At 45.2% G+C, this 17,757-nt stretch overlaps 1 protein-coding gene across 1 annotated transcript in view; it reads right to left on the bottom strand.

The window, feature by feature from the left end:
- The window catches only part of htra1b (HtrA serine peptidase 1b), a gene marked incomplete at both ends in the record, with an annotated part of 17,160 nt that extends 7,648 nt beyond the window's left edge, over positions 1 to 9,512 (bottom strand). The window contains 3 exons of the mRNA XM_080542576.1: positions 3,320 to 3,524; positions 3,714 to 3,813; positions 9,053 to 9,512. Coding sequence (XP_080398702.1) covers positions 3,320 to 3,524; positions 3,714 to 3,813; positions 9,053 to 9,512 — 765 coding nt within the window. The remainder of the gene's footprint in view (positions 1 to 3,319; positions 3,525 to 3,713; positions 3,814 to 9,052) is intronic.
- Between the last annotated feature and the right edge of the window lie 8,245 nt (positions 9,513 to 17,757).

Genomic DNA, 17,757 nt, shown 5'->3' with positions numbered 1-17,757 from the left:
TTGAATAAAGAGTTACCCTATCTTTATTCCTTTTATAGGCATTATAGTGTTAACTCCAACATGGAGAATGAATTAAGGCAGCAGCTCTTTTCTGGTGAGCTGGAACAAGCTCCTCATAAGCATTCATGAATATTTATGCATACAGGAGTCTACCCTCAACCTGCGTTACACACGCTGCCAGGATCTTCCCCTCAGTACAGTACATCTGAGTCCTCAAAGACCCGAGATAAACACAGGATCTGGTTCACCCAAGGCTGTTTCAGAGGGAATCAGAGATGGGTATTTCTATACAGTAGATCTAAAGTAGCATCATCCAATGTGTATGGCTACATAGGATTCTCATGTTTATTGATATAGTGGTAGGAGGGCTAATACCCTCCAAATTCAGGAGGGGAACAGAGGGGATCTTATCCTTCAGGATATATGAAATATTGCCCCCAGGAAATGTACTGTAGTTATAGGAGGTGACACAGAAGTTCAGCTAAGTTCCCCACTTCCCTTTCAATGGCTTTGCTTTGTATAGTGGATGATCTATCAATAGGCATGTAAACAATGTTGACAATGGATGCTAATGCTTGCAGTAAATCGCCCTCATCCGAGCTTGACAGCATTCAGAGAAGAGAATGGTCCTTTGTACCCGTACAATCAACGTTGGACAGCTTCCAAAATCTACAGCTCAATCAATGGATGTGTGCGGAAAAAGCATAGCGCACAAAAACAAAGGATGGAGAGACATCCAAAACATTCAAGAAAGAGCAATGTTGGTCTAGTACCTTGCATAATACTATATTACTATAGAACTACTGTCGATTACAAGGTAGGTACTACATGGAAGGTCTGTGTTTCAGGTAAACTGTCCTGAAATGACAAAGCAAAGCTAATGGCAACATGAACCACATCAAACCGAGGGACCACTCAAGAAGAGAACCTCAAGAACAAATCTCTTACAGTGAGCTATGATTAACCCTGGTGCTCCTTTGGTTTCACAAATGATACACAGCCTTCAGAGGTGAGTCACCCCCATAGGAATTCACTTAGTGACATTTCGAGATGGACCCATTTCTCCCAACACAGTCATTATGGTGTGTTTTTTCACCGGGGACAAACTTTGGTCCTGATGTCCCTGGGTCTACACTCACTGGGGATCTCATCAAATCTACATCAGGGGAGGCTGGTGGAGGTAGACATTGAAGGGCAGGACATGCACATGTGATACCATTCCTCATTCCATCCATGCATTACATTGAGCCCGTCTCCCCTGATACAGTACTGTATTTGTATCCCAAACATGAACAAATAGTCTGCTTATTACTAAGCTAAAACATATTTCCCCTGTGATATCAACTCCTTAGGCTATCTCCAGCCTTTCCAACACCCCTCTGTGGCCATGTATGAACTTGATTACTTAGCTTCCTCTGGCTGGACCCAAAGGCCATAATGCTACTCTGTATAATGTCAACATGATCAGTCAGGGAACTGAAGGGTTGAAGGGAGCTATGCACTGCAGATAATTATTTGAAGTCTAAAAAGAAAGATGTATATCAAAAGCCAGGCAATCATGGGATGATTATCCCAGAGACAACACCAAACTCTGATATTGTAGATTATCTTAAATAAAAAGTAAAATATCAAGTTTAGTTTAGCTTATTAGGTTTCCCATTAGCCACTGAATAGTCACCCATAATAGTCAAGATGACGCCTATAACAAGTGGTCCAACTCTCTGTCGACTCTGCACATGCTTAGAGCTAGTTTGTGTGTGTGCGTTTTTGTCTGTGTGTGTGTGTGTGTGTGTGTGTGTGTGTATGTGTGTGTGTGTGTGTGTGTGTGTGTGTGTGTGTGTGTGTGTGTGTGTGTGTGTGTGTGTGTGCATGTGCGTGTGCGTGTGTGTGTGTGTGTGTGTGTGTGTGTGTGTGTGTGTGTGTGTGTGTGTGTGTGTTGGTGTAGCACAGCAGAGTGGGCAGAGTAAGCAGAGGAAAGACTAGAGAAGTGTGCTGTTCTCATTGAGGAAGACGTGGGCCGTAGCCTGCACAGACTCATCCTTTGACGCTATGGAAAAAGGAGCAGCAGAGACGATGGCACACGCAGATACATGCCTAGCAGGCATATGTCTGTCTGTCTGTCTGTCTGCATGTTTGTCTGTCTGTCTGTCTGTCTGCATGTCTGTCTGTCTGTCTGCATGTCTGTCTGTCTGTCTGTCTGCATGTCTGTCTGTCTGTCTGTCTGCATGTCTGTCTGTCTGTTTGTCTGTCTGTCTGTCTGTCTGTCAGCATGTCTGTCTGCATGTCTGTCTGTCTGTCTGTCTGTCTGTCTGCATGTCTGTCTGCATGTCTGTCTGTCTGTCTGTCTGTCTGTCTGTCTGTCTGCATGTCTGTCTGTCTGTCTGTCTGTCTGTCCGTCTGTCTGTCTGAGAGCTCTGCTCTGCTGTTGGCTGCCACCGTTGCCAAGTGGCACAAGCACAGACCTGCTCTTGCCATTGCTCCATGACACTTTTCCCCTCTCAGTCCAAAACAGTCACAGTTGGACAACCTGTCTAAATGGGGGTCATTCAGTCCTTGGCCTCCCTGCTAAAAGCTCTGTCTGTTTCCAGGAGGGGGCTGGGTACATTAATGATTTAATGCATTTAGACAATTTAGGTTGAAAGGGTCAGATATTGTCTGGAACTTGCAGGCATTCATGATATAAGAGTGGTTAAACACGTACGCATGGACACACACAATAACTAGGCCTTTCCCTGCATGTGGTGTCAGAGTGCATGGCCATATCTCTATCAGCCTCTTTCACAGGAGAGCAGTCTAAGACTGGTTCACAAAGAGACAGAGGAACATTTTCCTTCCTGACACCAGAACAGCTGTTACCCTCAATTGGGTGATATTCCTCAGTCATAGCCAAGAGAGATTGCCAAGAAAAGAAAAAACGTAAGAACAAAGTAAACTGAATCTAAATATTGTACCATGAAGAAAGACCCTCCCCGCTGTTGAACTTTATTCACGTATCAGTTTTCATGATTCATCGTGTTCATCGCCGTCCTATCTGAACTTCCCGACTGAAATTAATCCAGCCCCATGGAATGTTATGATAGCCATTCTCATTAGGTGATTAAATAACTGAATGAAGTCTGTTGGCTCACAATCTGGGAGATACAAATGTTATTTGTCTTCTCTTTTCACTGTGTCTACTACTGCATTCCAGGAGGGCAGATGGAGAGAGAGAGAGAGAGAGAGAGAGAGAGAGAGAGAGAGAGAGAGAGACAGAGAGAAGCAGTAAGGGCGAGAGGTAGAGAGAGTTTGGGTGAGAGAGAAAAGGAGAAGCCAGTCCTACCGGGGTGTCAATCTTAATTAATGCAATGTCAGCCTTCTCGTCCACGTCACGGATCTTGGCATCAAAGGTGGCGCCACTCTTTAGCTCCACCTTCACCCGGTGCTTATTGGCCACCACGTGGGCGTTGGTCACAATGAGGCCGTCCTCCGACACCACGAACCCTGAACCACTGGCCACCGCCACTTCCCTTTTCGAGAATACCATCCTGGGGAGAGGAGAGGAGAGGAAAGGAGAGGAGAGGAGAGGAGAGGAGAGGAGAGGAGAGGAGAGGATGAGTAAGAGGGGAGGGGACTCCAAATACCTAATCCAACTCAACTGTAAACTACTGGTTGTGGTTTCTTAGCATTTCATAACGCTTGACATGTTACAAGCTTCAGTTCTGAGAGGTCCTTACTTGCGGTACAGTTCAATATGGACCACAGCTGGAGCGATCTTCTCCACCACATCAGCGATGAAGTTATATTTGTGACGCAGGCTGTCTGGGTTATCCTGGCCTGGAAGATATCCCCCAAAGGACATGATTAGCCAATCAAATATAAACAAGGAAATGATGTCAGAGCATGTTCTGTGTTGTCTTATTCTAAGCCAATAAAATATGAGAGAACACTGTACACTGGCCAGAATAATGTTGGTGGTGCGTAGACCTCTTAAAGTCAGTTACAATTAAAAAGTGTATTCCAGATTTCAAGAACATTTCACCCACATGGGCTTCATCAGTGTCATAGATGATCTTATTCTACCAACAATTTGTATTCTGTAGAGAAAAAAACATCTCCAAAACAGTTGTTCCACTTAAACTAGACAGGTGTCCAGTGTACAGTGTACAAGGTATACAATGTGTACTCAATGTCTGAACACTGTATAAACATAGAAAGCAAGTTATATCTCTTCCTGGATAAACATAAACAACAGGAAGTGACGGTGTGACTGGTCATGCTCGGTCCAGCTGAAGAGGATCAAGTCTCCTTCCTGAGGTAATAAAAACAAAAAGTGACTCACTTGGACCTTTTATAAGGGTAGTTATGCAACCCTTTCTCTAACCTTGCGTAACCTTTGGTAACATCTGCAATCACACCTTCTTTCATTGGTCATGAAATGTTGTTATTCAGGCCCGCCCCTTGGTTCCCTGCCCAGTCAGAATATCTTATCCAGGTGCTCCTCTCTCTAATAAATAGCACCTTCTCAAACCATCTCACATAAAGATGAAGATGTTGTAAAAATGCTCCCACATCAACTATGATAAAACATGAAGAGGCCAGAGTCCTCTTTTATCTCCTGGCTTAGTTGGAATGTTCCATAGTTGGACCAACGTCACCTTGAACTCTTCCCTTCACTCCAAACACATAACACAACACTGAGGCCTTCAGACTGGATTACAATTGAAAAAATCGTATCTTGGAAGTATCTAGTGATACGACTCCTTTAAATCTATCTTCTGTTATCCACTAAATAGCTTTCTTGGTTCTTGTCTTTGATCTGTCCTAAGGATGACAAGGCAAGCACAGAGAGGCAGATGGAAACATTCAGTATAAGAGAATCAGATTATACACTCTGGGTGCTAAGTCCTCAACGGCTCGCCTTTCAACGCCACATTACGTTCTGATAAGGTCTTCCGTGCCTACCGTATATTCAAACTGCCACTCACGGTCCCCAAGGCATCCTTTTCCCTCTGCATCATAGGATGGCATTGTTGGCATAGTCCCTGGCAGTATCGTGTTCAGACAGCAGGTTCTGTCCTGACCGGCCCATGTGTGTTTGTTTCTTTAATACTATCTGATCTCAGACTAAGAAGTTACACACACCCAAAACAACCCAGAGCAGATGTGGTCTACAGTGGCTTCAGCTCAACCAGGCAATATATTGTATGTGAGCTGCATTCCAGTCTGCTCTAAAAAAACGGTCTGCTCTAAAAAAAAGTGTCCTAGGCCTAACCCTTGAGTTGAACTTGCAGGGCCGGTCCTAGGCATTTAGGTGCCCTAGGCGAGAGTATGATTTGATGCCCCCCCCGCAAAAAAAAACGGGTTAGGTAAAAGGTTTTTTTAGGGGCGCCACCACCACCACATTAAGCCACCAGTACTGCCTCATCACCACCCACACATTCAACAGTAAAAATATGGACAACAATGGTTTCAAGACAAAAATAGACAGTAGGCTGAGACATATTTTCATAGAGACATGAAAGTCATAGAGACCAAATTATTGAAATGTTAGTTTTTTTCTTTTTTGGGGGGGGGGGCATTTGGGGCATTTGGCACCCCCCAGGCATTTGGCGCCCTAGGCGACCGCCTAGTTCGCCTATGCCTAGGACCGGCCCTGAGTTGAAGTGTGTGTGTGTGTGTGTGTGCATGCGTGTGTGTGAGCGTGCATGTGTGTGTGTGTGTGTGTGTGTGCGCACGCCTACATGCATGTGTGTGTGGAGGGGGATGTGTGTGTTTATAGTGTATGTGTGTGTGTGTGTGTATTTCCGCGCCCCTTGGCTGTCCCACCGGATAAGGCGCTCACCACTAAACTAATGTTGACTAAGCTGGGAGCTCAACTACTGTAGGATGACAGATGCCACCTCCTGCCACTTTGAAAGACAGAAAAGGCTAAACATGACGGAGAAAGATGTTCCTGTCTGTCTGAGAAGTGGTTCAGAACTCTCTTCATGTCACTCAACCAGACAATGTAGTATCATCAACAGAAAATAAACAAATATGAACCTTTTCTCTCGTGTGTTGAATTTGATGTAATTCGATGGTGATGACAGTACACTGACAATAGATGGAGTCAAGTCTAAACCACTTCCTGTATACTATTTGGAACACAGTGTGTGGTTGTACAAACAAAATAGCTATTCCAAGAGATGTAATTTGGGTGTACAGTATGCTAGCTTCTACCCATTCACAAGGGTTAGCACAAGTTAAGGGTTAGTCACCATCTTAGGACTCTCTGCTAACAATGCTGTGTTAATCTTGTATGTGTTTTATGTTACCTGTCAATCACATACACACAGAACAAGTCGATTCACAAACAACTGGGTCGACACCACATGGCTCAGAGACTGTAGAATTTGGATCAGGGGAGGCTGGCGGAGGTAGAAATCGGAGGATGGGCTCATTGTAATGCATAGAATGGAATGAGGAATGGTATCAAACTTGTGTGTTTGATACCATTCTTCATTCCATTTCATGCATTACAATGAGCCTGTCCTCAGATTTTTCCCTCCACCTGCCTCCCCTGATCAGAATTCCTTTAGATCAAAAGTCATCCAGTACAATCGACGAGAGCATGACTTCAGATGCAGATGACATCATGTGATCTGTAAGATCATGTAATGGCCTTGACTGAGGCCTTCCAGATTTCTATTTTCCGCTGAAGCTGCTGGAAACTTCACAGAGCTCAACGCAATTTTCCTGTCCTTAGTTAGAGAACTAGGCTATTTTTGGGCCAGTGAGGTAAAACAAATAAATAAAAAAACACATGTCCCAAGGTGGGATAATTATCTGAGGAGCAAGAGTTATATAATCTCCTGTTCAGTGTTTTTATAGAGGGAGGAGAGGAGAGGAGAGGAGAGGAGAGGAGAGGAGAGGAGAGGAAAGGAGAGAAGAGGGGAGGAGAGAGGGGTGAGGAGGGGAGAGGTGAGGTGAGGTGAGGATTGGAGAGGAGAGGAGAGGAGAGGAGTGGAGAGGAGAGAGAGAAGAGGAAAGGAGAGAAGAGGGGAGGAGAGAGAGGAGAGGAGGGGAGAGGTGAGGTGAGGTGAGGAGAGGAGAGGAGAGGAGAGGAGAGGAGAGGAGAGGAGAGGAGAGGAGAGGAGAGAAGAGGAAAGGAGAGTAGAGGGGAGGAGAGAGAGGAGAGGAGGGGAGAGATGAGGTGAGGTGAGGTGAGGTGAGGTGAGGAGAGGAGAGGAGAGGAGAGGAGAGGAGAGGAGAGGAGAGGAGAGGAGAGGAGAGGAGTGGAGAGGAGAGAGAGGAATGGAGGGGAGAGAAGAGGAGAGAAGAGGAGAGGAGTGGAGAGGAGAGAAGAGGAGAGGAGAGGAGAGATGAAAAGATTAAAAGAGAGGCCACGAGAGAAGAGTAGAGGAGAAGAGAGGAGAAGAGAAGAGAGAGCAGGAGAGGAGAAAGACCAGAGATTCTGTTGTTCCTCAGTTAGTATGAGTTCGCCAACACACACTTGGCTGCAGTGAGTTGCTATAGGTTCAGAGAGGCGAGATACTCACCCTCCTGTACACTAATCTGATACAGCATCAATTCACAGTGGGGCTCTGATGGCTGGCTGGCGCAGACTACCCAGCCCTGATAGTAGTGATGAATAGAATGACCCAGGCTTTACCGGTATGGATAGTGTGTTCACAGCTGCTGACAGTTGTGTGTGTGAGTGTGTGTGTGCGTGCATGCATGCGTGCGTGCGTGCGTGTGTGCGTGCGTGTGTGTGTGTGTGTGTGTGTGTCTAAATATTGCAAGGCAAATGCACTTTCATCACCTCTACCCTGAAGCCAAGCATCATAGTCTTAAAGAGTTCCAGACTCCGAAATAACGCTGTTTGTTTATGTTGCATACAGCTGATAGCCAAGACACCATGGCCTAATTCCAACAGGTTCTGACCCTGTTATGATAACACAAATGTGATTAAAGAGGAAAAAACATTACGCTTAAAGTGCTCTAAACTGAGGTACTGCAGTGCTGAGTGCTGATGTTTGCAAGCAACACTGTGCCAACTCAAATCTAACCATTAGCATGTGGACTACTGCCAAAGTCAAGTAAGTAAGGTCAGTCAAAATAACAGAAAGGGCGAAGGAGATTATTGTCTTGAATGCACACAATCAATTAAAAACATTGATGTTAATGCATTTTAAGCCAACTTTTTGCTTATATGCAATGAAATGCGACGACCAGCTGTCTTGATTGTGGAGTGCCTCCGCAACTCTAGTCATCAAGAACATAGCTCCATAAAATCATTTCTACTGCCATTTGAAACTATAGTATTTGCCAACATCCCCCTAACATAATTGGTGTTAGTCAAGTATACATTTAATTAACAACATATTTGCATGTACAGTGTGGAAACCTAAAATCACTTGGACTTAAAAGAGAAGAGTGCTGAAGGCTGAAGGCTGTCTGGGTGAAGGAGTGCTGTTGGATGTATCAGGTGTGCTTCAGTGGAGGCTGGTGGAGGTGGAGATCGAAGGAAGGGCTCATTGTAATGCATGGACTATAATGAGGAATGGTATCACAGACACATGCATTACAATGAGCCCGTCCTCCGATTTCTCCCTCCACCAGCCTCCACTGAAGCCAAACACATCCATCCCTGAACTGCTTGTGATATCGGCACTTGACTGGCTCTACGACTGGAGCCATAGAAGGACAGATGCAATGAAGGGGTTTGTTTGCATTTGCTACTGTACCCTACAACACATAAGCTTGACAACTGAATTGGTATTCAGGGTCATGTGAGGATGTTTATGATGAGTAGAGAAAGTCAATCAATAACCTAATCATGACATCTTTGCACTGCAGACAAAATCACTGGATTAATGGCCATTCTTTGTATAAGTCTAAACAACTTATCCATTAGGTTTTACACACAAATATCGCAGAAGGTAAACTGCGACCTCTTTCAACACAAACATGCAGTGATTTTTATCAATTGAATTATCAATATACGCACGCACGCGCACGCACACTCACACACACACACACACACACACACACACACACACACACACACACACACACACACACACACACATACCTTGCCCACATGCTCCTCTCTGTATGAAGATGATCGGGGGCTGCTGCAGCTTCAGTGCCCGGCTACTAATTCTCTTCAGTTCGCAGAGGTTTCGGTAGGACACTCCGTCACTACCGCACACCGGATCAGAAACTTGGCACACGCACACGCCGCTTTTGCCTCGTCTCCTGATCGTGGCAGACACTCCAATCCCATCCGTTATTGAGCACTCCATCCCCTCTGCGCACTCAGGGTCGCCTAGTCTCCCCGTGCCGCCGCACATCTCTCCCTCGCCGGACGCACACACCGGGCAACAGTCGCACTGGTCCAGGACGTCGCCCGCCAGGCAGTCAGCCGGGATAGGCAGACACTGAGATTTGTCACATTTTTCTGGACAGCCGATGACATATCGCTTGGTTCTTGCCTCGCAAACTAGTAAAGGAGCGAGGAGAAAAGCTGCGCAGAGAACGGAACAAAACATGCTTAAATAGCCTCTTAAACTTTCTCAAGTAAAAACAAGTTAATTGACGTTTGTTCCAAACGATATAGATTTGATCTGCATAAATAATAAGTGCGAATATATTTCAGCCGCTTTTCACTATGGTCAGCTTTGTTGATGTATCTCTGTCAGACAACACTGAAAAATGCTGTAACTGTTCATGATCTACCGGAGCTTTTATAAAGGCAACGGACACGTTGGAGCCAATAAACAAGAATGCCGATTGGTTGACTCGTATGACGTATCCTTAGGGGGTACAGCCACAACTCAACAGTCAACACAAATGTCCCAGCATCAGAATGTGCCCTCTCCTCCCAGTCTAAACGTACGGATAGAATGCATTATAAGGAATTGCGCATCTATATTCAATAAAAAGAAAAACACATGTCAAAAAGCAAGTGCAGTCAGCGATGCTTGTACAATCTTAAAGGGGAACTGAAGTGATTTTCATGGTTCCTTTTTTTCTTTTTTTCGTGAACAGAGCGTGATTGTCGGTGAGCAGTGGCTTCCCGATGAAGGTGCAACCTAGACCAAAAAGGCCCTGTAGGAGAGCCCTTTGAAACACCTTTCAGGTTTAACATAGAAACAAAAAAGGTATTTCTACAAGGTAAGTTAAAGGGACACAAAAAGAAAAGGAAAAGAGAAAATAGGAAATTACCCCCTATGATGTAATAGGCTAGGTGCACGATCTCACTACTTCCTGAAAGGCAACTGGTATGAACATATCCTGTCTCACTCTATTGGTTTAATTGATTAATCAGCTGTGCGGTAAACCGTTGGAACACACAGTGCACAGCTGATTAATCAATTAAACCAATAGAGTGAGACAGGATATGTAGTCCTTGGGCCAAACCATTTTTCACTACCAAATTCTGGGCAAATCCTAGATGTGATTTTCTTATTCCTATACATCCCTAGATTATGTTTTGATATGATAGACCTTTTGGATTGGCAGCTTATTAGTAGTTATCACCTCGTAAAGGTACGGAGTGCTTTTTTCAAAACCCGAGTTTTGCCTAGAAAAGTCCCCTGCCATATCTTGCTCCCCTTCGTATGATTCGCGCCTAGCTGTGCTGTGGTTGTGATAGAGACATGAGCCTTTTCATGTTCTTTATGCGCCTGAGTCTCCTAAACACGTAGAGACCAACCCCGAGTCGATCAATGATTCCTACGATGAGCTATGGTAACTTTACCGCACCTACCCCCTACCGATGAATGCCTAATTTTTGCGGTTTTCCGGAGGTATTGTGCGGTAGGTGCGGGGAAGTTACCATAGCTCAGCGTAGGAAGCTCTGATCGACTCGGGGTTGGTCTCTACGTGTTCAGGAGACCCAGGCGCATAAAGCAAACCTGGCTCATGTCTCTATCACAAGCACAGCCCGAGCTATGCGCGACTGACGCGAAGGGGAGCAGAATATGGCCGGGGACTTTTTGATGGGTAAAACATGTTACCTAATAGATATCACCATGAAACTTCCCCAGTTGATTACTTACATTGAGACAATCATTTTTTGTATTACAAGTTTTCAGAAATGTTCTGTTTAAATATGCAAATGATGTATTATCTACTTAAAATATGAGTTAATTTGCATATCTTTAAAGAACATTTGGACCACAGATTGGATAAAGACAGTAATTAATTACTATACATCCCTAGATTATTATTTGATGTGATAGACCTAGTTGGACCTTGTTGTTGGTAGTTTAATACCTTATCCCCTCTTAAAGTATGGACTGCTGTCATTTAAAATGTGTGTTAGCCTACGTTCTGTACGGGAGTGGACCCGAATGCAGGACACTGAGGCGGAGGCAGATGAACAGTTACATTTATTTAGCCCACAAGGCAGTGAAAGCTGTAGGTGTATGGAGTCCGGTGGTAGGTGTGGTCCAAAATTGGGAGATGTTTTCTGATTTCTGCCGCCCTCAACAAAGTTCTCCATAAGTCCAGGTTTTGGGGTGACACCAGGTTTGAGTTGGAGTCATCATCAGAGCAGTGGATGATGCTGTCCATGATCAGAGCAGTGGGTGATGCTGTCCATGATCAGAGCAGTGGATGATGCTGTCCATGATCAGAGCAGTGGATGATGCTGTCCATGACAGAGCAGTGGATGATGCTGTCCATCATCAGAGCAGTGGATGATGCTGTCCATCATCAGAGCAGTGGATGATGCTGTCCATGATCAGAGCAGTGGATGATGCTGTCCATGATCAGAGCAGTGGATGATGCTGTCCATCATCAGAGCAGTGGATGATGCTGTCCATGACAGAGCAGTGGATGATGCTGTCCATGATCAGAGCAGTGGATGATGCTGTCCATCATCAGAGCAGTGGATGATGCTGTCCATGATCAGAGCAGTGGATGATGCTGTCCATGATCAGAGCAGTGGATGATGCTGTCCATCATCAGAGCAGTGGATGATGCTGTCCATGCCGCTTTCTTGGCAGGTTGCTGCTGCATTCACCTGAAGTTGGATCCATCATTAGACTTAATAATAATAATAATAATTAATTTAATTTATATAGCGCTTTTCCAGGGCTCAAAGACGCTGACAATATAGGACACACATGGGGAGACACAAAAAACAACAAGCAACCACAACAAGTAACATGGAACAGAGAGTCAGCGAACGGGGAGGGGGGGGTGGTGTAGAGTCCGGTGTTGATGTTGCTGTTGGTGTTGATGTTGATGTTGGTGTTGATCATAACTTACACTTACTGCTGATGATGTGGGTCTCTGAAATAGAGGAATACATCTAGTTTGACATTAAATTACCAACCTTATTCTAAACTAAAATATTGTCAGGGTGCAGTAATTGGGGCAGATCTCATTACAACAGAGGGGCTACAAACAAGGAATCTTCTGTAAATTTAATGTAAATTAAGTTACATTAATATTACTACAATATAAAACCCTGTCTCAAGCCTGGGTACACAACAGGCTACTTTGCTAGTTTAGCTAGCTAACTAAAGTGTTATTAACTATAATAATAATGCATTTTATTTGTATTGCACTTTTCATTCAAAAGAATCTCAAAATAAATCACAAAAATGAACACAGTTCAACAGTCAAAGGCCTGTCTTAAAAGAGTCCAGGCTCTGTACTGCCCTTAGCTGGCTAGGAAGGCTGTTCCACAGACTCTGTACTGCCCTTAGCTGGCTAGGAAGGCTGTTCCACAGGCTCTGTACTGCCCTTAGCTGGCTAGGAAGGCTGTTCCACAGGCTCTGTACTGCCCTTAGCTGGCTAGGAAGGCTGTTCCACAGGCTCTGTACTGCCCTTAGCTGGCTAGGAAGGCTGTTCCACAGGCTCTGTACTGCCCTTAGCTGGCTAGGAAGGCTGTTCCACAGGCTCTGTACTGCCCTTAGCTGGCTAGGAAGGCTGTTCCACAGGCACGGCGGAGCCGAACAGAAGGCTCGGTCCCCCATGGTGCGGAGCCTGGTATTGGGGACCTGGAGGACCAAACTGTTTGAAGACCTGAGGGTGCGGGTGGAGGTTTGTGGAGTGATGAGTTCTTGTAGATAGGGAGGTGCGTGTCCGTTGATGCATTTGTGGATGAGAAGAAGGACTTTGTAGTCAACCCTGAATGAGACAGGGAGCCAGTGTAGTGAGTGTAGAACGGGGGTTATGTGCTTGTATTTGTGGACTCTCATCAGGATCCTGGCAGCGCTGTTCTGGATGTATGGCAGCTTCTGTATGCTTTTGCCAGGAATCCCGATGAAGAGCGGATTGCAGTAGTCAAAGGCATGGACAAGTTCTCTGCATCTGACAGGGTTAGAGTGGGACGGAGTTTGGAAATATTTCTGAGATGATAGAAGGAGGTTTTGCACAGGTGTTTTATATGGTCACTGAAGGTCAGGTGAGGGTCAAACCTAACCCCCAGATTTGAGACTGAGGAGGAGAAGGGGATGACTTGACCCTCGAAGGGGAGCTGTGATATGGGCGAAGACTGAACCTGGTGTGGGGTGCCAACAAGAAGAGCTTCGGATTTGTTACTGTTTAACTGAAGGAAGTTGTTGTTCATCCATGCCTTTATCTCCTCAAGACAGGTGGTGAGACATGACATGGCTGCAGAGGGGCTTGGGGCAGTTTTAATGTAGAGCTGTGTGTCATCAGCATAACAATGGAAAGACATCCCATATCTGGTGATGACACGACCGAGGGGGAGCATGTAGGTGATGAAGAGGATGGGGCCGAGAACCGACCCCTGTGGAACACCACAGGTAACAGGGAGAAGTCTGGACTTGCATCCTCCCAGTGAGACGTATTCAGTCCTGCCAGAGAGATAGGACTGAAACCACTTCAGTGCAGAGTCTGAGAGTCCAATGGTGGTGTAGAGGCGCTCTAGGAGGATAGTGTGATCCACCATGTCAAATGCTGCTGTCAGGTCCAGGAGGATGTCATTAGCAGTTCATTCGTCACCCTTAGCATAGCCGTTTCTATACTGTGGGCTGAGCGAAAGCCTGACTGAAATCTTTCAAACAGGTTGTTGTGTTTGAGGTGATCCTGGAGTTGGGAAGCAACTTCCTTCACTAGCACCTTGGACAGGAAGGCAAGGTTGGTGTATGACTTGAGCAGAGCAGTGGGAATGGGGTCCAGGGCGCAAGTGCATGATTTCATTCCTCTAAGGATTTCCATAATGTGGCTCTGTTGAACCTCTGTGAAACATGGGAGAGATGGCAAACTCCCAGGCGAGGGGTTGGTAGCAGAGGGAGACAGAGAGGAAGAGCTGGGCATCAGAGAGCGAATGTTGTTGACCTTGGATCTGAAAAAGTCAATGAAGCTGTTACATCGCTGCTCTGTAGCCTCAGTAGTGGGAGATGGTTGTGGCTTCAGGAGATGATTTATGGTAGAAAAAACTAGCTAGCTAGTTATAATAATAATAATAATAATAATAATAATAATAATAATAATAACTTGCATTTATATAGCACCTTTCAGGGAACCCAAGGTCGCTTCGTTATCTAACCAGCTATACATTACCACTAACTCTAAACTAGCTTGCTAGCTAAAGTTACCTGAGGTAACTTACCTCTAAATATGGATCTGGCTGGGGCTAAGTTAATTTATTTGAGGAGGTAAACACACACTTTATTTGTTTTAAGCACTTTGTTTTAGATTTTTATTCTGGAAAACTATGTAAATTAATGCATATTTTAAGTAGATAATGTATCATTTGTATATTTAAACATACAAATTCAGAAAACAATAAATGTACCCATCCATGGGTTTGACCTTTCATCTGACTCCGCCTCAGTGTCCTGCATTCGGGTCCACAAGTCCCCTGCCATATTTTGCTCCCCGTCACGTCAGTCGCGCATAGCTCGGGCTGTGCTTGTGATAGAGACATGAGCCAGGTTAAATTTATGCGCCTGGGTCTCCTGAACACGTAGAGACCAACCCCGAGTCGATCAGAGCTTCCTACGCTGAGCTATGGTAACTTTCCCGCACCTACCGCACAATACCTCCGGAAAACCGCAAAAAGTAGGCATTCATCGGTAGGGGGTAGGTGCGGGAAAGTTACCATAGCTCATCGTAGGAATCATTGATCGACTCGGGGTTGGTCTCTACGTGTTTAGGAGACTCAGGCGCATAAAGAACATGAAAAGGCTCATGTCTCTATCACAACCACACCACAGCTAGGCGCGAATCATGCGAAGGGGAGCAGGATATGGCAGGGGACTTTTCTAGGCAAAACTCGGGTTTTGAAAAAAGCACTCCGTACCTTTACGAGGTGATAACTACTAATAAGCTGCCAATCCAAAAGGTCTATCATATCAAAACATAATCTAGGGATGTATAGGAATAAGAAAATCACATCTAGGATTTGCCCAGAATTTGGTAGTGAAATGTTCAATTTGGGGGTTTGGCCCAAGGACTAATGTTCATACCAGGTGCCTTTCAGGAAGTAGTGAGATCGTGCACCTAGCCTATTGGGATCAAACACATTTTAAATTAAGTGATTTTCTGAAACTATGAGTTTCCAGCCAGAGGGATAGCACTTGTTATTGTAGTTTTGTTTTGTAATTGTTTGGTACCCCCAATAACCTCATAGGTGATAATTTCCATGTGATCGTTTCTCATATCTTTTTGGACTCTAGAACAGAGGGGGAAAAAAGCTGTATACACATGTCGACACTGGTATGGTTCTGGAGATAATTCACATGAAATTTGTCATTTACATGTAGTCATCTTGTCTAGGTATCAATGTACTGCAGTACAGGAGGCAGTAGGCCTACTAATGTGCCTCCAGCAACTGCATCTGTGACTGCACTGACCTACAGACGCATGCTGTCTGTTAGGACATTGATCTTTCCATTGTGTTGCCAGTCAGTGTATGGATGTTCAATACAGCTGGTTATGTCACAATAGCCACTGCTACTTGGTTCAGTATACAACAAATGAAATCCCTCAGGAGTTGATCCAGTTGATTAAATGAATATTGAATACCAGTGAACATTATGGCTCATGGCCAGACTGAGGGGTGCTAGGGCCAAGCCTCCTCCCCATGATCTCCTCTCTGATGGGAGTGGGTCAGTGTGGATGAAGGGAGTCAACTCAACTCTGGATGCTGTATGTGTGAGTATTGGTGTGTGTGTGTGTGTGTGTGTGTGTGTGTGTGTGCGCGCGTGCGTGCGTGTGTGTGTGTGTGTGTGTGTGCATGCACGTGTGTGCATGTGTGTGTCTGTGTCTGTGTGTGTGTCTATGTCAGCCTTCTGGAATGCTCGTCCATTTCATGGACCACACATGCAAATCTAATATTTTCCATGTGCTGTTTTTGAACATATTGATCATACTCTTCAAGTCCTATTGCATTTTAATAGACAGATGCATGCCGATTGCCTTTGAAGTTTTGTCTCTGGATGTCTCATTTCCTTGAGTGCTCTGAGACTCTTTGTTTGTATATGTTACTGTTACCACCCTCATTGCCATAGAGACCGGTTTGAGAAGACCAGAGGGAGACCAGGCTATGACCTACTGCAAGAACTGACCACAGAACAGAAGTTCACTCTGACACTCTGAAAGCTCCACAGCTCCACACACGCATGCACGCACGCATGTACGCACGCACACACGCACGCACGCATGTACGCACGCACACACACACGCACGCACGCACACACGCCCATCCACCCACCCACCGCGCCACCCACCCACCCACACACACACACACACACACACACACACACAAACACACGTATTGTATTGTATTGTAATTGTATTAACCGCCTATTATATGAATCTGAATAAGTGCTATGTGTTGAAATAGGCTACATTGTAATCACCAATCTCATATATTGTCACAGGATCAACATTATAACCACACTTCCCACATGAAGGGGAAGTGAAGTGCATCAAATCACTCACATCAGCTCCAGGCCAGTAGTGAATCAACACCTCTGTCAGATAGCAGCTCAGCAGTACAGATCAGAGAACCCACACAGTGTATAGCCAGCTGAAGAGATGCTGGGACACGCTGTTCCATACCTCATTACCTCACAGACCCTCTTGCTTCAGGGAACATTCATGGGGCCCTTCACATCTGATGTGAATGGTGCTGGAGGAGGGGAGTCAAACAGTTTCCGAGAAGCAAATGCACACATACATGCATGCGTGCACGTGCACGTGTACACACACGCACACACACACACACGCACGCACGCACGCACATACACACACACACACACACACACACACACACACACAAAGACCCCAGTATACAAGTCACCCCTTTGCCTTCTTCCATGGCCCCTCAGTACTTAAATGGCCCTCCCACTAATGAGTCTCAACCCATTCTCATCAAGGCCCCACCCATAGCCTGTCCCATTACCAGAAACAATGACATTCCATTGCATGTATTAGTTGTTCATCCATTTGGGGATTTATCAGTATATCAGTTTGACTGTAAATTAAATATCTGGGGATCAGGGATGGGAGGCAAATTGTTGTGGTTTGCCAGACTGTCACCACAGGAAGAATCAATGGTGTGAAGGCCTGTTGGCCTTCCATATTAAAAAAAACAAATTTTAACTTATTTATACAGGGAGACCTGACTGAGTCTTTCCGTCCCATGCATTACAATGAGCCTGTCCTCCGATTTCTACCTCCACAAGCCTCCACTGAAATCTCACAGGGCACTACACACACTGCTGGAAAGCATACAGAAAAACTAGGCCACAAGGGAACATGTTTTTCACTCGAATAAATCATATCATAATAGTCCCAGCACTC

Source organism: Nansenia antarctica, assembly GCF_963989245.1.
Source record: "Nansenia antarctica genome assembly, chromosome: 11".
Classification (NCBI taxonomy): domain Eukaryota; kingdom Metazoa; phylum Chordata; class Actinopteri; order Argentiniformes; family Microstomatidae; genus Nansenia; species Nansenia antarctica.
This window is presented reverse-complemented; position numbering and strand designations above follow the sequence as displayed.